The following is a 22,353-nucleotide window of genomic DNA, read 5'->3' as shown; positions in this document are numbered from 1 at the left end:
TTGACAAAGTTGGTGGATAGGCTGGCACATATTCGTGCCGTGCTACCCTGACCAGGGAACCTGTTTTCTTCTCTTTGGTATCTTAGGCCCCCAACTTGACGGCATCAATGGTCTTCCATCTGAGTTTTAATTCCAAAGAGTTATATTCCGACAATATTCCAACAACCCATGGTGTCAGCCTCGGCGAAGATCTCTAAACAGGCCCACTGCGATACCATACGTGTCATTGATAGATTCTACCAAGGTAGTTCTACCCCTACACCCTCCAATTTACCATACAAACCGGCTTCCACGGCACTTGCATATCTTTAATTGTCTCGTATTTACCCTATTGGCGTCATCAATGTAATCAACGGCTCCTTCGGAAACAAACGTGCGGCCTGTGATTGTTGTTGAGCTCGTCATCAAGTCATGAACCTGGCTCTACAGTGATAATGCACACCTCTACTTTGCCACTACCACCACCATCGCTTTAACGGCTCTAACAATCATCTCCAACAGTTATTAGCAATGCAATTTTAGACGGGTGGTTCATACTAGTTGTTATCATCTCTGTAACGGTGAGGGCAATCGCTTGGACGCTTCTATTACATGAATTACTGCGGTATTAGCACCAGCTTCTCTGAGAACCGCTCGAGCAGTAATAATGGCGGTGTGTCAACTCCTAAAACTGTGGTTACATTCGTTGCAACACTCGTATAAATTGCAACTGAGACAAGTTAGCAGCGCGATCCAACTAATGACCGGACCAACGTGATCATCCCTTGTAAATAAATACAGATCGCATATCCCCAATGGGCACCTCTTTGGGATGCAGTTAAAAGACAATAGGCTCCTCAATGTATCCCTGTCGGAAGAGAAGCGCAGGCAAGAAGTGTGCCGACCCATAATTATCTCCGTTCGAATTGCGAAGGCACGGAAATATGGTAGCTGTGATTCCGTGAATAGACTCGCCTACAGGCCTGAAGTAACGCAGCATGCTGAGCTTCAGTTAGTAAGGAGTATATACGTATTAACGAACGAAGGTAAGGTTTTAATTGTATTATACCACGGAAATTATCCAGGTCCGTCCCGTTGGCTAATTATCTGAGTCAGACTACGAAGCTATACTAAGATGGCTCATCAGCATACCAGACACTATGTGAATCAGGACGTAACACAACACCTACTCGAAGTATAAAAAGGCCCGTGATTACCATCAAATTGCAGCTTCTCAAAGCCTCTTTATACCTTCTTTAAACCACTGTATTATTCTCACAATATGGCAAACCGACTTCGCCAACCCGGAATTTTTGGTCAGCTTGGCTGGGACACTTACACTGTAGTCGTTCTTGGGTTCCCCGATCAGCCCGGAGTGCAACAGGATGAAGTCATGACAGCACTAGACAGGGCGGCCATAAAACTTCTAGAGGCTTATCCATTCCTTGCTGGTCAGGTCGTCAAAAGAGGACAATCAGCTACGAGCTCCGGCAAATATGAAATCATCCCATATCCGCCTCATAACGAAAAATCTCCCGTCCGCCGAAAAGACTGTGCCGACTTGTGTCCTTCTTATGACCAAATCCTTAGGGCCAAGGCACCGTTTGCCATGCTGGACGGGGATATTCTATGCCCCAAGAAAGGCATGGGCTATGTGTATACTGAGGAGACTGAGCGCCCAGTCTTCATTATACAGGCCAATTTTGTAAAAGGGGGATTGCTTTTATGCTTCGCTTCTATGCATAACGCCCTTGATATGAACGGACAGGGTATCGTTCTCAAGATGTTTGCTGCTGCCGCACGGGGGGACGAGCTGGATGCGGAGCTGGTCAAGGCTGGAAATCAAGACGCCGATACCATTGTGCCACTGCTGAAGCCAGGAGAAGTCGGCCTCGATCACAGCGATCTGAGAAAGCCATCGTCCTTGGGTCAGTCGGGCCACCACGGCGCGCCGGGTAAAGCGCCGTGGAATTACTGGCGGTTCCCAGCAGAGAAGCTTGCAAAGCTCAAGGAGATTGCGTCGAGTGGGCGCACTTGGGTCTCTACGAATGACGCCGTCACGGCATTCTACATACAGCGACTTACGGCTGTTCGCTTAGCTGCGAATCGCGTGGCACCAGACGAAGATGTTCACTGCCTTCGAGCGGTAGATGGAAGACGAAAGTTAAATCCGCCAGTCAGTGAAGGATATCTTGGCCATCTATGCGGTCTCGCCGACACAGCCTGGCCTACGGCTCGTGAACTTGTTAATGGTTCTCTTGCCGATGCCGCCATCAGTATTAGAGAATCACTCAACCGCATCGACGACTTTTACATGCGCAGTCTCGCGACGCTCATCAACGAGACGGAAGATAAGACGACGATTTTCTACGCAGCAAAGAAGAAGATTGGAAAGGACATATTAATCTCATCATGGGTGCAGCTGCACTGGCTGGCAAACTGTAGCTTTGGTACAGCGATTGGCGTGCCCGATTTTGTCCGTAGGGCCAGGCTACCGGAGCTGCCAGATCTAGTGTACATGATGCCGAAAAATAAAGAAGGGCACATGGATCTTGGCATGAGCTTGTTTCACGAGGATTTTGTTGGTCTAGCAAATGATGCAACTTGGAGAGAATTCACTGAGCTGATAGGTTAGGATGGAGACGACAAGCCAAGAAAATTGGCAGCGCGAACTTGTACAGTTTTATGATAAATATTATTGGACCCATAAGAGAAACAGCTTCGTTGCGATTGTGTCAAAACTTTCCATCCACTCCTGGATCCCGAACCCGCGCAAGATGATGAATTAACTAAGTGTCAACCATGCTGCTATTTATCCAGGTCATGGCTACCGATGAGATCCCCTAGTAGTTTCAAGGCGTTTGCGTATGGAGGTATCTTAACACATATCGTGCTTTCCGACAAAGCATCAAAGAACTTTTCGAGTAAGATCTTGTCTGACTTGAGTTTTCCAATGTCTGCAGTGACTCCCAACCACAATGCGCAGCTGAGTGTAACGTGCATGAATATCCACGACCGTCTCAGTGGATTGTCCAACTTGAGCAACTCTAGGTATGTTCGCAACACAGAGCGACAACGGCTCATACAGAGACTGCCAAGTTCTTGGCCATGTTCATGATGGCCGGACAATACAGCTGGACGACATAAACATAACATGACTGAGTCTGAAAATAGCCGAAAGAAACAGTGTTGGAAATAATCAGTCCGGCCCTGACATTTCAACACATCTCGTATGTGGGGAAGGGAACGAGACTCGACTTGATTGATCAAGTCCTTGAATTTATGTATTTTCAACAGTGATAGGGGCTGTTTTGTACATTTTGCGTACTGAAGGGCCTGGCCAATTTTATTTGCAACCATGAAAAGATTATGGCTGCTGTCCGAAAAAGAGTCAAATCGGACTTCGCCTCGCCCAGTTGGAGTTGCTAGTATTACTTCTTCTAGGACATTTATACCCAACGGCCGGGCGTAACACAGTGATATCAGCGTATCTTGCCATATTAACGAGCGCCTAGTCCATAGTTTTTAGTATAAGTCAGGAATTAATGCCTATTGGTGATATATCATACCAGATATCATGGTGTATAATTGCCTCATCCTTTTCAGTCGGGTCGGATATGCTCTCAGGGTCAGGCGGGCAATGCATCCCGATGGCTTGAGCAAGTCGTATGGTTAGACCTAAGAACAATATTCATGTAAGTGCGTTATGTAAACCTTGATGAAGGAGCTGTTGTACGTACCAAGTAGTGACCATGAAGCTCCTGCATCAGCCTGGTTTCTGAGAAAGTTAAGTAATAGTATAAGTGTCTGGACGATCTCAGCATTGGGAAAAGAGAGGAAATTGCTGAATCTCAGGCACTGAAATGAACAACAGGCTGAAGTCAAGTTAGATGAACTATCACTGGTAGAATAATTGCAGTGCTTGATGGGTATCTCACCGAAAACACGAGCTTTAAGTATTTCAGAATCCACGTCTGTTGAAGCAAGCTGTGCGCCACATGCTAATATGCTGAACAGAAGAGCAAACCACGAGGAGGTACAGTTTAATGGGGGATTCGTTAAGGCATCCGGTCTAGACTTTGCTCTCTCATAATGAAATGAAGAAAGGGTGGCTTCAAACTGTGGGAAATTTATGAATGGAGGCAAGATACTAAACAATGATTCCTGACAAAACTTAAGATGACTGTAAAATCATCAGTAATAGTGAATACCAATGAAAGAAAGCCACTTGCCTCAATATAGCTTCGTCTTCTGGTAGGGCACTGTAAACCTTGTCTAGGCCATCCCCGGATGCCCAAATATTCGTGAACGGAAACATTGTGCTTGAGTCTTGGAGGCACAGGAGCTCAAAGACGGTCTGCGGACTTGTAGTGGGCCCGAGAGTCCACGCTTTCTGAGCCGGCTGTGGCTGGTTCGCGCTTATTGTTTGGTAAATGGAGATAAGACTAGGAAGCGACTCATATCCTACATGCACCCTAGTGCTGTAGTGTGAGAGAGGGTCCAGATAAGTCCTTGGTCCATGTTGATGGCTGCTGCCCTTTCATTAGTGGCACCAGATGGCTTCCCTCCATCACTGATGTCCCGAGGATGTTGCTCTTTGCCGGGAAGACTTTGGACGCCATAGTCACAAAGCTCTGGGTGGCCCCGGATAACGCAACTCCCACATGGCTGACGGAGATTACATTTGACTTTCCGACGCCTACATGGGTAACATGATTTTGCTGCGCGGAGACGACGTCTTTTACGGAGGAGCATATCAAAATCACGCGCCGGCAGGTTCTTGGTTCCCTGACCGTGAGTAAACCTTGCAGGACTGTGTTAGACGCGCCAGTGATGACGATGTTGAGCTCGGACAGACATACTTTTCTTCCATCCTCGAAGCGCGTGTAGTTCTTTTGGCGAGCCAATATGTATAGGAAGAAGTGCCTCGTGTTTACCCGCTAACCATCACTCCTCAGGAGTTAATGAGACGCGATCACTAGCGAAATCCTCGGAGAGCAATGCAGATTGACGATACTTCGCGCTTCCTGATTAAGCTGATTTATCATGTGAGCTTACTAGAGAGTAGCAATGAGGCTGTTCCTTATTTGGAAAACACCATTTGCCCATGTAGTAATGTGTTACAATGTAATTGTACGGAGTAGGAAGAAGGGATCGGTAAATTCGTACAGGGATGAGACATGTTCCGATAGGCCAATCCTCTAGGCCCAGTTTCAATGTTATTGAGAAAGCGGGTCAATGCGATCTCTTCGTAAAAGATGGACAACTACTTGTTAAATGACTATGGGTGATAGCTGTCTCATATCATCAGACTTGACACAAGTAAATGTTGATATGAAAGCTGTGCCGTAAGGACAGCTTTCCTTCTGAGTCTTGACTCACCGCCAATCCTGTAGTATTGTAGGCACTAACATTGGCTAGATACCAAAGACGAACTCCAACTGGATGCCTTCTAACTCGATGTGTGCCGCAGTTCTTCCCCAAAGCATAAGATTTACGTCAACATCCTACATTAACTCCGGCATCCTTAGTATATGTTGAGTTGGATTCATACTGGTGAATGGCGCTTGCGGCCCGTCCGGGCTGATCACCATCTTAGCGTTGCATGTTGGATAATACTGCTGAATCCAGCCTGCGCATCTAACACGGAGTTAAATGTGGAACATTTGACGGCATACATCGGCCCCACACAACAGCATAGCCGGCGAGATACGCGGACAATGACAAGTAAAGGATCTCATAGACCTCGATAGGACCAGTTCAGCATGGGTTACCTACCGGGAGTTTGCTGTGCCGACTTTGCCTTGATTCCAAAGACTCTTGCCGCGTCGTGCCGGACTTTCATGGTTTAGGATTACAAGCGCTCCTAGACTGATGCCGGTTGAAGCCCCAACATGCAAATGATTGTAATAATTGTCTATTCACAGGTATAATGATGGAAATCCATGTGCTTCATATTGGTGAGGGAAACCTGGAACGCAAGAATTGACTTGTCAGTTCACAGATACCTTTTAAATAAGCGATGTGTATATGGGATTGTGGGAGATATCTTCACATATAATATTACATCTATAACCATAGTCTGAATGGCGACCAGCTAGTTTATTCCCGGCCGTTTATCTCAGATTGCGCCATCATCCATTCAATGCCTTCTAGCAAATCATTATCCCAACTCTTATTAGCTGGACAGTTTGGAAATCGACGAAAGAAGTGAGGGTATCCCGGATATATGTGAAGTTTGGTTGAGACACTGGAGGCGGGAGCGGATTAGTAGCTGTTATTCACAAAAGAATCATTATCAAGTAGGCAAAGAGCTATGCTTACCGTAAACGGTCGAGTTTCTGTTTCATGAGCATGCCATGGTCGCGGAGAGGATCATCTCCACAGACCATAATATGAGAAGGCGGCAGGCTCGTAACAACCCGTTCATCAAACAATAAGGGATTTATCACTGGACTGTCACGAAGCGATTCTGGCGTATCCAACATATCTGCGTACTTTACAACCCAGCTATGTGGAAGTAGTGCCGCATCTCTGCATTGGGTTGGCGAAGCTTTCTCTGGAAGAATCTCTTCGATGGGAAACTTTTCGGGCAGGCATAACCACGGTACGCAGAGGCTTTGGCCCTTGATAACGGCCTCGCCTGACTAGATGGAACATCGAATTGTTAGTCTAGTCATGTTGACTTTGTTGTTAAACGGCACAATACATACCTTCCTCTCCCGAATAACAATGCTCGCAGCCAAACAGGCACCAGCACTGATCCCCATCACATAGAGATCGAAAGGCGAAGAGATACCACGAGCTTCTGGATTCTGCAATACCCAGCATCGGGCATCCCAGGCATCTTGGAACTGCGTTGGAGCCTTCCATTCTGGCGTCAGCCGGTAACCAACACTGACTACAATCAGTCCGCATTTTCGAGCCAGATTTATGCACGCAGCGTCATCTACAGACAGCGACCCAGAGAAGAAACCGCCGCCATAAAAGTATAGAAGGACTGATGCAGGGCTTCTTCGTTTGGGCGGAGTATACAGTCGAACGGGTATTTCGAGATAGTCACTCGTAACAACCATGATAGTTTCGCATTTGACGCCGTGATCAACCATTGCTTTCAATTCCTCGTTCCTTGCGAGGAACCTCTGAGAATTGATAGCCTGACGAATGGCTTTCATATCGAGATTGGCTGTAAAATTTGGGCAGGGTGGCAGTGACAATTGCTTTGAGAATTCTACCCATTCCGTAGAGGGGCCTCCAAGATGGCTGAAATCTGCCATTCTGGAGTATTGAGAGCAAAAACTAGAACCAAAAAGCAGCGTAATGGTCAAGATCATCCGTCGAGATCCCATACATGAGAGAAGAAAGATGGAGGAGTGATGCCGTGAGCGATGACCATGCAGCTATATGTCTCAGACAAGCATCAAGGAATAGGCAGCGTGATTCGGACGGATTACTCTATTTCCAATTCAGGCAATAATCACTCCGGGCGTATCCTTCATGTAGAATGATGATCCCAACCCACAAAGCGGAACTACGGAGATACAAGTCTGCCGTGCATAAAATCCAGCGTATTTCCTTTAGTGCGAGTTGATAACTTACATGCATCTCGAGGGTAGGGTATTAGTGGTGGATGGCATGGGCAATCACCACCAGCAGCCGAGTCACCCGCGCTGCATACCCTACCTAAGCTACATATGCTTCCTCTAGAAAGTACATAGTTTTTACGTTAATATAAGCTGAGTCCGAGAGAGATTAAATAGACGTCATTGTCTAAAAATGCCAAAGGTTTGTATGTATGCCTACGCATACGGCACCACACTTAAGCCGCACCCTCGCGTATTTTCCCATAGTCTAACGGCAAAAGACACCGGCTTCTCCCATGGCACGATAAATACCAAGAGCTCAATGGTGGCGATATACCAAATTGCCCGTTTGAGTTTGTGGAGGAGCGTGCTAAGTGAGCTGAAAATAAGGCCGTGAAGCCACCCTGGAGGTAAGGGAGATGTTCCTTTTCGCATGCACTGTGAGACATTTTGGGGTCTGGATCAAAGGAGCGACTACTTCGTTTGATTATGGCTGCTTTGACCTCTTCAAAATGACGTGGTAGTGCATGATTGGTACATGCATGTTGTTAGACGCTCGGTAATAGAGATGTGTGGATATATGTGTATCAATGCGCAGAGTTGGACACTCTTAAAAAATATATGAGTTAAACAAAGCTATTTGGAGAACCTTCCGGTGGATAGACTTTTTTATAAACCATAGTATAAACTGGTAGCTATCGGAGTTGCACTCAGCCCCCACAAACTGAGGATACCGAATAGCCAGCTCATGGCGATGGTTTACCACTCCCTTGATAATACGAGATGTCCATCTCATTCAAGAATTCGGTAGATCGGTGCGCCCTCAATGGTAGTCTCAAGTCTAGAAGCATCCACACTCCGAGCCGAACCGAAATGACAGCTGCCTAGACATTTTAACCCCGTTTGTGCCACGCAAGCCATGGTCTAAGACACGGGAAATCAAGACGGCCATTTATTGACACATTCAAGCTACGAGCCTTCCCTGCAAACGACGGGATGTTTCTCATTGGCCAGCCTCGAGCTGTGAGACACGCATCTCCCCATCTCGATCCAATTACGATGCTTCAAAACTCTATCGTAGGCCACTTACAAAAGAACATTACCTTTCTCCGTGGGAAAACACTATTTAGAGGGGATTAGCTCCCAGCACAGGGCCATCGGGGGGATCCTAGTAATGTCTTTCATCATCTTGGCAGAATCACGTCTTGACTTATGTTTTGCGAGACTAGACTCTCGTATTGCGACTTGTTTAATGTCTTCATTTGGTAGGTTTCATGTGCTCCACGCATCCGAATGCACGGTTTTTAGGCTTCAATCGTAAAAAGTGGCTTTTTTTTTGGTAATCTCGAAGCGACATCTCCCTTACATTTATATGGAGGAGCGGTGTATCAAGTGATTCTTTGATGTGTTGTTCATGACACAGATGCGCCAAAATCGGGTAGACAACTAGCCCTTCTCGTCTCATAGGCAAATCATAACACAGCCCTCTAGGGATAGAGTTTGAATTGTCGGGGAGTAATAGTAAAACATAATAAAGCGGGGAGAAGAATGGGAGAAGAAGAAGAAAAACTATATAATAACATGCTTTAGACCCTGCTATATATCCTCTAACTCCCCGCCGACCTTCACTCATCATCCGCGAACCTAACAGTTCAAGTGTTGACACCATGAAGCATTCGTTCTCTTCACTGGCCGCTGTGGCCTTGACACTATCTACATCAATTCTTGCGTCTCCGACGCCTCAACTGGTGGTGCCGGGAATCATTGATGATGTAACCTGCCTGGCTGTCAATGTCATCACCGAACTTCTCGTTGGAGACCCCCTGGCGATTGCCTATTGCGCTGTAAGTAATCATCTTCACATGTTCAATGCCAAATCTAACCATGTTGAAATAACTAACGCCAAATCTCATAGGCTGTGGTTCCTCTTCCTTCAGTCATCAGGTCTAGAACCACCACTATCGTGAGACCAACCACTGTCACAGTGACGACGACCAACTCCAACGGCGTTCGTCCGACCATCACAAGCGGCACTACCGTGTAAGTATATGGCACTTCAATACATATTTATCATGGCATCAGTCTAATCGTTTCATCCAATTGCAGAACTGTCACCAGCAGCTCTTGCAATGCCATCCCCACGCTGTTCAAGCGACAGTTACTTCCACCAATTTACATCCCGCCCATCCCTGCCTGCGTCACCCAATTCCCGACTCTTGATGTCACCAAGGCGTGTAGCTGTATCGACCTCCCAACTCCTACAGTCACATCTACCAGGACCGTCTTCGTTTCGCCCACAATCACCATAACCAGGACTGTTGGCCCCGTTGGAAACGGTTCCCCCACTGTAACGACATCTACAGCCACGCAAACCATTACGACAAGAGCCTGTCCCGCGCCCTCTACTTGTGGAAACCAGGGCATCGAATTCGCATACTATAACAGAACCGTCGATGGTGATTTTGCCGACTGGCGCCCTGAAGAATACAAAGTATGTTACCAGATATCGTGGTCATGCCCTCATGATCCCATCAATACTAACGCGGACTTCACCACATAGATAATCCAACCGGAGTACCAAGGCGTGACCAACGTCATCGGTGGCATCAGCTTCCAAGACAGCGCCCCAAAGAGCGTCTACGGCTCACCTCCCCTCTCAGAGTCTGACTTTGTCCTCAACCATCGCGGGTACATCTACGCGCGCCAGACGGGCACCTACACATTCACTCTCAACCTAGTTGACGATGCCGCCTACATCTGGATCGGCCCCGAGGCATACTCTGGCTGGACTGGCGCAAACGCGGATCTAAAGGCCGTCTACAACAACGGACCTGCAACGGGAACTTTTACTGCCGACCTCCAAGAAGGCCAGTACTATCCCTTCCGTATCGTCTACGGTCAGGGACCTCGCATTGCCGAGTTCGATATTGAAGTCAGCGCACCGGATGGAACCACTTTCCTGTCGTCAGATACGACCGGGTCACCGTATCTCGTCCGCTTCTCTTGCGACAGAGCTACCGCGCCTCGATTCTGCTCCTTTGGATTTGAGTTTTAGACGCCGAAGGCTCTATTCTCCCGAGATTTCACGAAGATGGGCCGGGTGTGGCCGTGGAACTTACACGTATAACTAGTAAATGATGGGGTGGATATAACGAGAGCGAGATAGGCTTTGTAATTTGTTCGGATGGAATATCTTTTGTTTCTTCGCTTCTTTCCTCCTGCTCCGGCCGTATAGGTATGTGGCGGAGGCCCCTTTTACCGTAGATGCCGAATAAGATTCCGCGGCTGAATATACTGTCATTTTGTTTGAGGTCTCTTCGATTCCCCAGTACTGTGAACGCGCGGTATAGTTCAAGATCTAGAGGTAAACAAATACATAAAGCTACCAGATCTGAGCGTAGAAGAGGCGCATCTCCTATGACAACGGAGATAAGGTGCATCCTTCCGCCGCGCCTGGAAACAAATGATCAAAGTCTTTTCCTATGAACTCAAATAGTCCCCATCGTTTTCTCTCTACCTTGAACGCCATGAGAAGCTTGCGAGGGAAAATCGCAAGTCACTCAAATATTGAGCAAGATTCCCTTCGTAACGACGAGGTTGCTAATGCAGTCCAAGCTCGGTGGGAGAGGGCGCCACCGGACTCCGAGCCCGTAATTGGAGAAGGGTCTCGAACATTCAATATGATACAATTCTGCGATAAACCTCATGTATCCATCCTCTCAAGGCCCTTGCTCGTAGAGCTCTTCGTCCTCCTGAGGCCACTCGACTTCAAACACAACATCTCCCTCATCAGCATCCATCTCATCCTCTTCATCTGGTCCAAACGCAAAGGCCACAATGTTGTTATCCTTGATGCCGCACTTGCTAGGAGTATTCGAACCGTCGCTTCCAAGTTTCAGGGGCTTCCATCCCTTAGAGGGATCGGTGGGTACACGAAGAACACCATAGGTCAGGTTTGCTGTATCTGGCACGGGTGTCTTCTCATCTGGTGAAGAGCTTGACTTTGTGAGACCATCGGGATATCTATCTCTGAGAACCTCCAATAGATCTTGTGTGACAGAAGAGAAAGGCGCCAGTGCGTCGATGAAGAGAAAGATGGTGTGGATGCCGTACTTGAAGCGCACGGATATGTGTGCGTCGTCGATCTCAGTTGGCTACTACATTTAGTATTTCATTCATCATAGATGCCCGCGAGGAGGTTCAATTCACCATTTTGAAGTTATTTTCTCTCAGCTGTGTCTGTAAAAAAAAAATGATTTACTCCTCTGTATAAGTACCTCTTGGGTCGTTGGAGCCAGATGATCTATTCTCTGCTCAAATCGATGAAGTGAAGTGTAGCTGCGTAAGGTATTGGATGATGTATTCAGTACTGAGGCGTGCAAAGTGCGGCACTGCCCCGCGATTTTAGTGAGCGCGAAGCCACGTGAGCACGCGTTGAGTGATTTAGCTGGCCACCTGCATACGGAAAAACATGCGATACGGAGAGGCAGAGGCTCCTGATAAGATACCTCAGTATTATAGCTTCGTGAGCACCATATGGAATTCAGCAACAAGATGCAGCCACTGTAGCCAATCAGATCCAGGAATTCTACGGAAAGGATACCCGAATATTCACAGAGGTTCCCTTTTGCGCCTAGGGAACGGGCTTTGCTCGCAAACTACGAGTACGAACGACTGCTAGGAGTCTAGATCCAGAACCAGCTCTAGGTCCTTCATCATGACGAGAACCTCAAGCAGCGATGGGCTGTTCCTCAGTGCGCCTCGCTCGGATCCCGTTCACCAGCCCGTCTTCCCGGCCGACTCGCATCCCCGACTGGCCATCATGACTCCCACCCGGCTGCTGTTCGGCTCCGTGGCCGCCAGCATGGTTGGAGCCTCACTCGGGGCGGTTCAGGGAGGCCAGATGGCGCAGCTGCGCTTCCGGGCCGAGCACGCGCACAAGATGCCCGACACGACGGCAGGCTGGTACCTGTATCACAAGTCCAAGAACTACCACGCCATGAAGGGCGGCATCCAGGAGGGCTTCCGGATGGGCTTCAAGACGGGCTTCTGGAGTCTGCTGGCCTTGTCGTTGGAGAGCACCGTGGACCGCTATCGGGGGAGCAGCGACATGTTTTCGACGGTTGTGGCGACGCTCACCGTCGCAGGAGCATTTTCGCTATGGCGTGAGTTGATTTCATTTTCATTTCACTGTTTCTTCTATTTTTATTTTTATTATTTAATTTTTTTCTGGTTTTTTTTTTCGTTCTTGGCTTTCGCAAATTCTTCATCATCTTGCACTTTGTCCAAAAAAGGTGAAGGGAACCAGGCTAGCCAGGTCTGGCTTTCACCGGCTTTGAGCTTGTGCCTGTCACTCTCTCTTTTGCTTCCCCACGCCCCTACTGGCAAGTGTCGGATCAAGATGGCGAGAGTCCCCCAAAAGGGCAAGAAAATATCAGGACGGTGGGAACCATTAGCTAACAGAAAGCCGATCTTCGGCCGGCACTGGGCTTACAGATCGATTCTCGCTTTCCACCGCCGCGCGCACCGCAAAGTACGGGCTGGTCTTTGGCCTGGCCTACGGAGGTGTCCAGGATCTGGTGGGCTTAGCCCGCGGCAGACCGATTGGGTATGTGGAGATGATCCGACGTCGGTTTGGCTCTGGCGCTGGGTCACGAGAAGGCGACGACGTCTAGAGTCTAGAGGCAATCCCAGCGCCGTAAGCAGCCGCTTTCGTTTGCAATTCAGCAGTGGAGATGGCCTCATTTCGTTTCCTCTGGGCGTATCGGCAACCAACGGAGCACGAAGCACCACTTGGACGTTGACGTGATACCAATGCCCCGAATCAAGTAAAGAGGGAAAGGGGGAAAAGATGAGCAAACAGGAGACGACAGGAGAGGACGGAGCCGCATGCTCCGGGCAGACGGGCCAAGTCCCCCCACGGTCACATGTAAGCTCAGTTTGACGAACGCTTCCAGTCGGGTCTCACTTATTCCAATGTGATACGACTACGTACAGCGAGCTATTACAGGATGGATGAATGGATGAATGAAAAGCAAATTGGAAGAAGAAGAAAGACAAGAGGGAAAGAGGAGGTTTAACACTCTTGTATGTACGAGTACCTATGTCCGTATATACTGGCGCATGTATGCTCTCACATATCAGCATGACGCGCGCTATTCTCGCCTGCATGAGAAAAAAAGCACAGAAGCATCATGTCATGATATCATTGAAGAGAGCGAGGGAGGGGCAAGAGGGCGGCAATTGGCGATTGGACGCAGCCCTCGATTCATGCATAGTCAATAATACAACGCGAGTTCACCTGACAATGGCTTGCATGCCTTCATGATGCACATGACGAGAGGCGCCGTATCGGAGCTTTCAGCTGTACTCCGTATGTAGAACGCAGCCCAGATGGATGCAACAAGACGAAGCAAGCCGGGGGTTTAGCATCGGCGTGGGGGTGCCCAAAACACCATAAACGAACCATCTTTCAATTCCATTTGCCCAGACCAGGACAGGCCAGGGCATCCTCCTCGCCTCCCGTCCCGTCCATATACAAATTGGCGATAATAATTGATGAGCCAACCCCAGTGCAGGCAATTATTTTCCTAGTGTCATCGTAATCTACAGTTAGCTCCAAAATCCCTAGCCCGCGGCTACTCTCGGCTGCACCTCCAAAAATCCCCCCAATGAGGGGCGCCACGTGATGCCATTATCGCCCCTCTTCTTTCTCCAAAAAGTACACTGCCCAGCTTATCAATTGAGTTGCTCGCGTATAATCAAACAGCCCAAGCTGGAATGCGCCCAGCCCATTGGAATCTGGAGATTTTGTTGGCTGGGCGGGCAGTTCAAACTCTGGCCCCTCTCCTCTTCTTCTCTTGCAGCGAGCGGCCTGATACGGAGTTTTGCGGAGAAGCAACCAAAAAGCCACACCCCCGGTTCGCTTGGGTCCATGACCATGCTTCCATGCATTATCTTGTACATGTCCACATATTTTATTAGACGCAGTACTTCCTAAGCATCTAGACTCTGCGAATGGTGGCAGCACCGGCAACGGAGCGTTTTGATTCTCTAATCGTAATCGCATCCCATCTTCCCATCTCTTGTGGTCCCTGAACATTTTAGATCTCGCCTCTCTTCGGCCCTCCGTAGCTGCCGGGTGGCTCCTAGATAGCGTCCCTCTTGTGTGCCTGTCCTGTCCTGTCCTGATAGAAACATTAATAAATCCTATTCTCTTCCCCCCTAAGACCAAACCCTCCTCGCCATCTTCTCACAATCCCTCCCCTATATCTACAGACCCTTTGCAGGATAACCTCCCCCATCATCGTCTTTCGGTTTACATATCGTCTCGTTTATCTGATACTCGGCTTCAATCGCTTTTACAAGCCACACGGGTAGATAGTCAACGCCACCTCGTCTGTTTGTGTCGCGCTACCAAAAAGCAACCAAGCCAAGCCTCGTCTTACACAAAAATCCGGTCCAATCTCACCAAGATCTCTGATACAACCCATCGAAACTCAATCCATTCATTGTAAAATCATCATCATCATTCACCTATAGTACCTATACTCGCAGCATCAACCTCGTCTGTTTTCTTCTGCGTGCTCAGCCAAAAGATGCTTTCCGTCCCAGGTCGACAGGCAATGCGCCTGCCCGGCTCCCGGACTCCCCTTTCCTCGTCTCTTCTCATCTCTCATCTCCGAACTTCATCATCAGCATCATCATGCTCGTCATCACGACTTCTCGCCACACAAAGCTCCGTCAGCCTCAACTCGCGGAAACACCACCGCAGCATACACTCCTCCGAGAAGCGCACGTCGACGGTGGCTGATCTACCGGGATCCATGCCGCCTGTAGCACCACCAACCATGGAAGCAAACAGAGCGCCACTCTCAGTCTTGCCGCTCAGCATGATCCTCCGCTCGCTGGCAACGACAGTGGTCTCCTCTTCTCCTATTCTTCTGCCGCCCTCACTGCGCATCATGGTGGCGCTGGCACACGCCCAGTCCCCTATCCTGAACCCCGATAGAAATCCCCTTCTGCGGTTCTTCTTGAAAAAATCCTTTTACGCCCAATTCTGCGCTGGTGAGAATGCGGCCGAGGTGCGGCAAACGGTTGGCCGGTTGAAGAACATTGGCTTCACTGGCGTCATTCTGGGCTATGCCAAGGAAGTTGTCTTGGAAAAGTCTGATGCCAAGGAGTTGACCATTGCCAATCTGGGCCAGGAATCGGCACGCGACATCGAGAGGGAGATTAACCCTTGGAGAGACGGTACCTTGGAGACGGTTCGATTGGCCGATCCTGGTGATTTCGTTGCACTCAAGTAAGTTTTGATCTTCGTGTGACTTGTCTTAAGGAAGAGTAGGTGCTAATCGTCATCTAGATTCACCGGTGCTGGCAGCCTAGCCCTCAACCAGCTCAAGAACGGACTCCCGCCTTCTCAGCATCTCAGCGAATCCATCGACGCCATCTGCCAGCTCGCTCGTGACCGCGGGGTGCGCCTCCTCTTCGACGCCGAACAGGATATGCTGCAAGACGGCATCGACGACTGGACCATGCAATTCGCTCGCAAGTACAACGACTCCCCGGACACCGCCACGATCTATGGTACATATCAGGCATACAAGAAGAACTGCCCTGCTGTCGTATCACGGCACCTGGCCGCTGCGCAAAAGGAGGGCTTCACCCTCGGCATCAAGCTGGTGCGTGGCGCATACCTGGGCTCGGATCCGCGAGATTGCTTTCACGACACCAAGGAGGATACAGACGCCTGCTACAACAGCATTGCCGCCAGCGTCTTGACTAGACAATGGTCCGCTACTGTCCAGGGCCAGGGCGAATTCCCCAACGCTCACATCGTCCTCGCAACTCACAACGTCGAATCTGTTCGCCGTGCCAGAGCCATTTGCGATGCTGGCGGCGCCAAGTCGGACATTGCATTCGCCCAGCTCCAGGGCATGGCCGACGAGGTGAGCTGCGAGCTCGTCGAGGCCAGCCAGTCGGCCCAAAAGGACAATGCCAACGCTCGGCCACTGCCCGTTTACAAGTATCTTGTCTGGGGCACCACTGGAGAGTGCATGAAGTATCTCCTGCGCCGCGCTCAGGAGAACAAGGACGCGGTTCAGCGAACGAGAAACGGAAGAGATGCCATGTGGGCTGAGCTGGTTAGACGATGCAAGACTGCGGTCGGCATGGCCTAAATTAAGAAGTAATGAGATAATGAGGAGAGGGGTGGAAAGGAGAAGGGAAAGGAGGAGATATTGTGTGGGTTTGCATTTATGGATGTGAACAAGCAACTGGTCAAGGCCGGTCTTTTCGATACCTGCGACATTGCACAGTTTGGAGTTTGGCAAGTTTATTTTTGCGAATTTGTTGATAGAATTGGTTATTAGAGTATCTAGCATTGAATGTGAATAGCTGGCGAGAGAGACTGGAAATTTACAGAATATTCAACTTACTGGTTCATCCAAACTGAATTCTGACGCATCCTGCGTCTTTGACGTGCCTCTGTTTCTTCCCTCCTTCTTTTTCTTTCCTCTTCTTCTGAGCATGATAACATGCACATATGTAGCCGAGTTGTTTGTTACGACTTCCAGACACATCATATCCAAATCCCCCCTTCCTTCATACTCCCCGCAGTGCCATGCCTCCTAGAACAAGCCTCTCAATCTCTTTTCGCTTCACCAGCTCGTCCTTGATACCATCCAACCAAGCCAGACCGTTGAGCTTGTAGCTTTTGCGAACTGCGCGAACGTCTGTAATCGTTTCGATAGTATCGTCGGTAGCGGGCACGGCATCCCCCTCAACATTATCCATGAGGTGCTTCGAAATGGCGTCGGCGGATGCAGGTACGGGGTTGGTATCGGTGGGGAAAACAATTTTGACAACGAAGAGGTCTGTGGTGGAGGGCGAAACGCCGAAGCGTCGATATGCGTCGGCAATCTGGAACGCTCGTGATTAGTGCTCTGCGCAAATCTTTGGTGTGGCTTCTGTTTGTGATTGTGGGGTGTAGCACTCACGTTACTTGAGGAGCTTAGTGATACGACTGTTTCTGAATGGACGTTTGGTGTTTTGAGGGCCCCGTTGACTGAGTTGTTGACTGCCTTGAAGACGGCCGAGAGGAGGTGGATGCGGGAGACAATCTGCGAGCGCACAATAGTCAGTAATGGACAAAAGATTTGCCTTGTCCGGTCATTCTGAGTTCTTCACTGATCTTCGGCGAGACAATGCAGCGAGATGTACAGCAGCGTTCAGTTTCAACGTACCGTCGAAGCGTCGATAAAGGCATATTCAAACTCGGCGTTGCGCGCGAGGAGCTGCTGGTGCAAGAAGGCGGCGTTCTTCACATTGCGGAAGAGGGCGAGGTAAACTCGGTACGACGCCGGCACATGCTCGAGCTCTATTGTTTCGACGGCCATGGCGAGAAATGAAATGCGATTGAGGATGATGGTGGGGGATGATGTCGAAGCTGTCCCGCGCTATCGTGGTGGGATGAAGTTCTTATCGCTCTCCGTGCGAGGATGTTTTCTTCTGGGTCAGTATTAGCACTGTGTTGTGATGTGCCAGCTGCTGCCAGCTGACAGAGACAGCATCTTATAACAAGGGCATGAAGTTCAAAATTGTAGCAAAATGAAGAGGAATCATGGTATATAGGGTAATAAAGGCATTTTGCACTTCAATATTGATAGTGGCATATACTAAGAGAAAGAAATGTAGCCATAGGGGCAGATACTGGAAGAAAGGAACATGGAATGATGGCATCAGGTTAGTAACAGAAGCAGATACTCCAGGAACAGATTCAGCAAATAAAGCCATCATCAAACATCCATCTATTTTAAGCAACACGATATTAAGTCTTGATAGGAGATGCGCAATGTAAAGTCGTATCATGGAATTTGCTCAGTATACCAACTTAAATCACCGCATCGATCTCATAGAAGAAAACAATCAGCTAATGAAGAGAGCTATTAGGCCGCATGTATCAATTCTTAATCAAGCTGTCCTGTTTATCTACATCACATATAATCTGCTTATGGAACATCCTAGATATATCCAGCTTTTGCTACAGTCGAGAGTTTCCAATTTTCGTTGCCTGTTACTATGGAAGCTTTCAGCCTCTGCCGCTACGAAAATCTTTATCTTCTGTTGCTATAGAGATCTCCAATCTCGATTCTTATAAAAGCCTCCATCCTCTGTTGCTATGGAGATTTCCAATCTTTGTGGCCATATCAGGGGGCGTATAATTACACCTCTCATCCGAGAGAAATTATAAGTACCTATGAGAGGCTCCTCTTCGGTGTCTTTGAGGAGCGCCACTTCTCCAGATTTCATTCTCTCTCTCATTGGATACCGGGCAACCTGGTGCTCCCAATTGGGAAAAACTCAAATTAGTTTACAGTTCTCAGGTACCTACTCATGTATTCATACATGTCGGTGCGAAGATAGATATTGTATTGCTGGCCCGGGTAAGGCTGAACTTTGATAAGAGGAACCGGGGAAAGACAGAAAACGGCGTCTAGATTAGTCATACTCTCAACGACAACAACCTAGCAACCGCCAAAACGACCAATTCGGGCTACAAATACAGCTTTCAAGTACAATTACGCTTGTAATGCATCAATTGTCTGCCAACATCAGCATCGTACATGAATTATACAGAGGCGACTGAAAATGAGGTGAAAAAAGATAGGCAAATATCCCTGGAGACGCCCAACCGGACTCAGGGGTGGCGGCCAACGTTAAAGCGATCCTAAAATGACTGCATTGGAGTATCACGAAAGGCTCTCCTAATATACCAGAGTAGCCAATTTGGCTCACGATCAATGGAACTGATTTTAGATGAAGAGAGAGGCATAATGAAGAAGGTTTGGTCAGCCAGCATAAGGGTGTGCTGTACAATCTCGTAGGGGTGAACTCCGTGGCCGTGCACAGCAGATCTTGCAGAGTATGGGAGGGACGAAACTGTATTCACAAACGTGTGCCGATAGAACAAAAGTGCTACAGCCGCTCTTTCTGCACTGTAAAGGCATTTTCTCAATTACTAGGCTGGCGATTTGGGTGGTTCCAACGCCGCCAGGCTGATAACAACGGGAAAACTCGGAATTCAATACCACCAAGTTATTCGCCTCGATACGCAAAGAATTGCTTATACAATGTTGATAATGGTAGGATATTAATCTGGCCATGTTTATATACATGGACATCATGAACCTTTCTTGGAACCCTCAAAATTGTACAACCCATGTTTGTAGAAACCTCTCGTTTTTGTATTCGTAATGAGAGGCGTTCCCATCATAGTTCAGTTCTCGTAGAAGCTTGACGAAGTTTACGTGTTTCTTATCTATATCAAGTCCATGTAAACATTGAAATGTGAGTTTGAGATTTCCTTTGTGGCTATCTCGCCAGCAGATCGAGATTGACTCTCAAACCCAGTCGTTGTCCCATCAACAGCCCCCATTACGCAGCACTTGGAAGAATCGTGACACGCCCAGGTGGTCTTTTTCTTGCACTTCTAGAGGTTCCCAGAGGCCAATGTCTGTGACTCTTAAACTGTATCAGAGCCAGATGGTACGTCCCTGGACTCCGATACACCCCCCAACGAAACTCTTCTCCTCCTCCATATCACTTCCTAGAAAGAAGTACATGTATTAGGCATTCGACAGTGAGAAGTCCCCTAGTAGAAATATCTTTATTGCACATCCATCGTAATATCATTGCAATTCCCCCTGCGTCTTTTTGTGTCTTCAGCCGGTAGCCGTAGATGCAATATCTTTCTGTATTCGTATTGTTGCTAGTACGGTGGAGGTAATAGCAGGAAACGCCGCCCAGAAAGAAAGCTTTCTGAAACCAAATTACCCTTTCTGTATTTACTTTCTGTATTTACTTTTCATCCATATCTAACGTATCAACCACAGACGGTCTCCCAATCGTGCGTTTAACTTTGGAATACCATGACGACGCTGATACCAGCAAAAAGCCACTCTCTCCAACGTTCAACGAGCAGATAGTAAACAAACATATTGAGTTTTACTCTTCATTTATGATCTCGATCCCAAAACGTTGTTTTGTTTACGATTTGCTATATATTCCCTGCCCTGCCCATGTTTACTCCCCATCCAACGCTCTTTCTACAACGCTCACTTTCAATACGCTGCTAGGACACACTCTTCACACAGCTCTCTCTCTCTCTTACACACACACACACACACACACACACATGCTTTATCAATCTTTTACAAAAGAGAGATATTATCTTGCTTCTCTTCGGCTGTCATTCTATATATTAGAATCCCCTTCAGCCCCCTTCAACATACCAATCCATAACCAAGTCATATTTACCACCCATAAACAATTCCAACGTCGACGACAATATGGGTCCCGGACAAGACTTTAACATGGACGACTACGTATTCCAGTCAGAGGGAGACCCTGATTACTTTTATTTGGACGGAGAGTCCAACTTTACCACGGGGTTCCAGGAGGTACCATTGGTTCCCCAATTTCATTTTACGGAGGATATCAACTCCGGTATTATGGCCCAGGAAGTGCCATTGGATCTTCCTTTCAGTTCCAACGAAGGGCCCAACCCTACTATTGGGTTCCAGGAAGGACCATGGGCTACCCACGCCACTTTTGGTCAAGGGCCCAGCCCCAACGTTACGCCTCAGGAGGCGTTTACTCCTGACTATATGGGAATGAATGTCAACTTCCCTACTACCTACATAGGACAGGATGCCATACCTGCTCCTATGCCCGCCCCTGATACGTTCCAACAAAGGAACGGTATCCCCTCTCCTCCCATGACACAGGGAGCCGCCTCCACCACCACCACCGCCACCACCTCTTCCACCGGTCCATCACCTCCTACACAGACCGCTACACCTCCAGCCGAGGCGCCAAGGCAGAGGAATAACCCAGGCCCCCGAGGTTATAAGCGGTCCGGCAAGGCTTGCACGCGGTGCCGGAAAAACAAACTGAGGTGCGACGACAACCCTCAGGGATGTGCAAACTGTGCTGCCTCTGGATGCACATGCATGGCTTCCACTGCCAGTGGAGAAGTGCCACGAGTGCATGCGCATAATACCGACAACCTAGTGCAGGTATTACACAGGCACATGGTGGCACTCGAAGCCTATATTCAGGCTCATGGTGGAGTTGCCCCGGAGAGGCCAGACGAGTTGAAACAGTGGTAAACAGAGGGCGACAACTTGGTGGCAGTTGATTCAACTCTGTACTGATTTGGCATCTTTGGCGTCTTTTGGGGATTTTACTTTGGTGGTTTGGGTATTGTTGGTGTCTTTGGTATTTTTGGTGTTTTGGTGTTTTGGTGCCTCTGGTCACCTTGGTTACTTTGGTGTCTTTGGGTTTTTTGGGTTCATTCATTTTAGGTTTGCATTGGTGGTGTTTAGGGAATTCGGTGATGAATTATTCACGGGAATGCATTCCTATAGACCTCATCGTGAGACAATAGATCGTTGCATGCAATACGGCTTCATTAGTTACAAATTCAGTGGCAATCACAATCATGAACAAACCATCCAGCATCTCACGTCCTAGTTAACATTATACATACACAAACAAACAAACATATACAAGTGTGCAGCAGTCTATTAGAACCCACAAAGTATTGATCGGCTACCCAATTTTCGCCCATGCGCAGGGATGGCAGTTGAGTCACCGGCAGAGCATCCCGCGATCTGGTTGGATGAAGCCTCGCAGGCAGCCGCAAGGCGTTTTCAAGGCAGAAACATTAAGCCCAGCATACATGTATGTACATATGCAGATAAGACTGTGTCCTACCGTGACATAA

The 22,353-nt window shown here is 48.4% G+C and overlaps 10 protein-coding genes across 10 annotated transcripts; 5 read left to right on the top strand and 5 right to left on the bottom strand.

The window, feature by feature from the left end:
- Window positions 1–1,261: 1,261 nt before the first annotated feature.
- M431DRAFT_112813 (hypothetical protein) lies at window positions 1,262–2,698 on the top strand (the record flags this gene model as incomplete). Its single annotated transcript, XM_024911851.1, has 1 exon — window positions 1,262–2,698. One exon carries the CDS (start codon window positions 1,262–1,264, stop codon window positions 2,612–2,614), a length of 1,353 nt encoding a protein of 450 aa, XP_024776822.1. The 3' UTR covers window positions 2,615–2,698.
- An 89-nt stretch (window positions 2,699–2,787) lies between these two features.
- On the bottom strand, window positions 2,788–4,486 carry M431DRAFT_80104 (hypothetical protein; the record flags this gene model as incomplete). Its single annotated transcript, XM_024922901.1, has 4 exons — window positions 2,788–3,490; window positions 3,549–3,657; window positions 3,720–3,854; window positions 4,243–4,486. Coding segments are annotated over 4 exons (1,191 nt in total), but the record flags the coding sequence as incomplete, so codon positions are not given.
- A 1,535-nt stretch (window positions 4,487–6,021) lies between these two features.
- Window positions 6,022–7,263, bottom strand: M431DRAFT_112808 (hypothetical protein). Its single transcript, XM_024911850.1, has 3 exons — window positions 6,693–7,263; window positions 6,304–6,626; window positions 6,022–6,229 (listed from the first exon to the last, which is right to left on the bottom strand). Exons 1-3 carry the CDS (start codon window positions 7,254–7,256, stop codon window positions 6,082–6,084), a joined length of 1,035 nt encoding a protein of 344 aa, XP_024776820.1. The 5' UTR covers window positions 7,257–7,263; the 3' UTR covers window positions 6,022–6,081.
- A 1,461-nt stretch (window positions 7,264–8,724) lies between these two features.
- M431DRAFT_395105 (hypothetical protein) lies at window positions 8,725–9,457 on the bottom strand. Its single transcript, XM_024914831.1, has one exon. It carries the CDS (start codon window positions 9,229–9,231, stop codon window positions 8,821–8,823), a length of 411 nt encoding a protein of 136 aa, XP_024776819.1. The 5' UTR covers window positions 9,232–9,457; the 3' UTR covers window positions 8,725–8,820.
- Window positions 9,230–10,617, top strand: M431DRAFT_81319 (hypothetical protein; the record flags this gene model as incomplete). Its single annotated transcript, XM_024923025.1, has 4 exons — window positions 9,230–9,406; window positions 9,478–9,602; window positions 9,669–10,053; window positions 10,123–10,617. The coding sequence occupies 4 exons, from the start codon at window positions 9,230–9,232 to the stop codon at window positions 10,615–10,617; spliced, it is 1,182 nt and encodes a 393-aa protein (XP_024776818.1).
- A 664-nt stretch (window positions 10,618–11,281) lies between these two features.
- Window positions 11,282–12,023, bottom strand: M431DRAFT_4214 (hypothetical protein; the record flags this gene model as incomplete). Its single annotated transcript, XM_024915021.1, has 2 exons — window positions 11,282–11,716; window positions 12,018–12,023. 2 exons carry the CDS (start codon window positions 12,021–12,023, stop codon window positions 11,282–11,284), a joined length of 441 nt encoding a protein of 146 aa, XP_024776817.1.
- A 256-nt stretch (window positions 12,024–12,279) lies between these two features.
- On the top strand, window positions 12,280–13,237 carry M431DRAFT_81378 (hypothetical protein; the record flags this gene model as incomplete). Its single annotated transcript, XM_024923032.1, has 2 exons — window positions 12,280–12,727; window positions 13,059–13,237. The coding sequence occupies 2 exons, from the start codon at window positions 12,280–12,282 to the stop codon at window positions 13,235–13,237; spliced, it is 627 nt and encodes a 208-aa protein (XP_024776816.1).
- A 1,675-nt stretch (window positions 13,238–14,912) lies between these two features.
- M431DRAFT_395094 (hypothetical protein) lies at window positions 14,913–16,956 on the top strand. Its single transcript, XM_024914829.1, has 2 exons — window positions 14,913–15,867; window positions 15,928–16,956. The coding sequence occupies exons 1-2, from the start codon at window positions 15,161–15,163 to the stop codon at window positions 16,742–16,744; spliced, it is 1,524 nt and encodes a 507-aa protein (XP_024776815.1). The 5' UTR covers window positions 14,913–15,160; the 3' UTR covers window positions 16,745–16,956.
- A 212-nt stretch (window positions 16,957–17,168) lies between these two features.
- On the bottom strand, window positions 17,169–17,962 carry M431DRAFT_81890 (hypothetical protein; the record flags this gene model as incomplete). The annotated part of the gene is made up of 3 exons (XM_024923089.1): window positions 17,169–17,486; window positions 17,564–17,686; window positions 17,810–17,962. 3 exons carry the CDS (start codon window positions 17,960–17,962, stop codon window positions 17,169–17,171), a joined length of 594 nt encoding a protein of 197 aa, XP_024776814.1.
- Window positions 17,963–20,914: 2,952 nt separating this feature from the next.
- M431DRAFT_4210 (hypothetical protein) lies at window positions 20,915–21,736 on the top strand (the record flags this gene model as incomplete). The annotated part of the gene is made up of 1 exon (XM_024915017.1): window positions 20,915–21,736. One exon carries the CDS (start codon window positions 20,915–20,917, stop codon window positions 21,734–21,736), a length of 822 nt encoding a protein of 273 aa, XP_024776813.1.
- Between the last annotated feature and the right edge of the window lie 617 nt (window positions 21,737–22,353).

Source organism: Trichoderma harzianum (genome assembly GCF_003025095.1).
Source record: "Trichoderma harzianum CBS 226.95 unplaced genomic scaffold M431scaffold_4, whole genome shotgun sequence".
In the NCBI taxonomy this organism is placed as follows: Eukaryota; Fungi; Ascomycota; class Sordariomycetes; order Hypocreales; family Hypocreaceae; genus Trichoderma; species Trichoderma harzianum.
Note: the sequence above shows the minus strand (reverse complement) of the source record. Positions and strands in the feature narration are given on the sequence as shown.

Coding starts and splice junctions, on each gene's coding strand:
- M431DRAFT_112808 (XM_024911850.1), bottom strand. CDS start 7,256: ATGGCAGATTTCAGCCATCTTGGAGGCCCCTCTACGGAATGGGTAGAA. Junction 6,627..6,692: donor TTGTTATTCGGGAGAGGAAG/GTATGTATTGTG, acceptor TGTTCCATCTAG/TCAGGCGAGGCCGTTATCAA. Junction 6,230..6,303: donor CAGAAACTCGACCGTTTACG/GTAAGCATAGCT, acceptor TCCCGCCTCCAG/TGTCTCAACCAAACTTCACA.
- M431DRAFT_395105 (XM_024914831.1), bottom strand. CDS start 9,231: ATGGTGTCAACACTTGAACTGTTAGGTTCGCGGATGATGAGTGAAGGT.
- M431DRAFT_395094 (XM_024914829.1), top strand. CDS start 15,161: ATGCTTTCCGTCCCAGGTCGACAGGCAATGCGCCTGCCCGGCTCCCGG. Junction 15,868..15,927: donor GGTGATTTCGTTGCACTCAA/GTAAGTTTTGAT, acceptor ATCGTCATCTAG/ATTCACCGGTGCTGGCAGCC.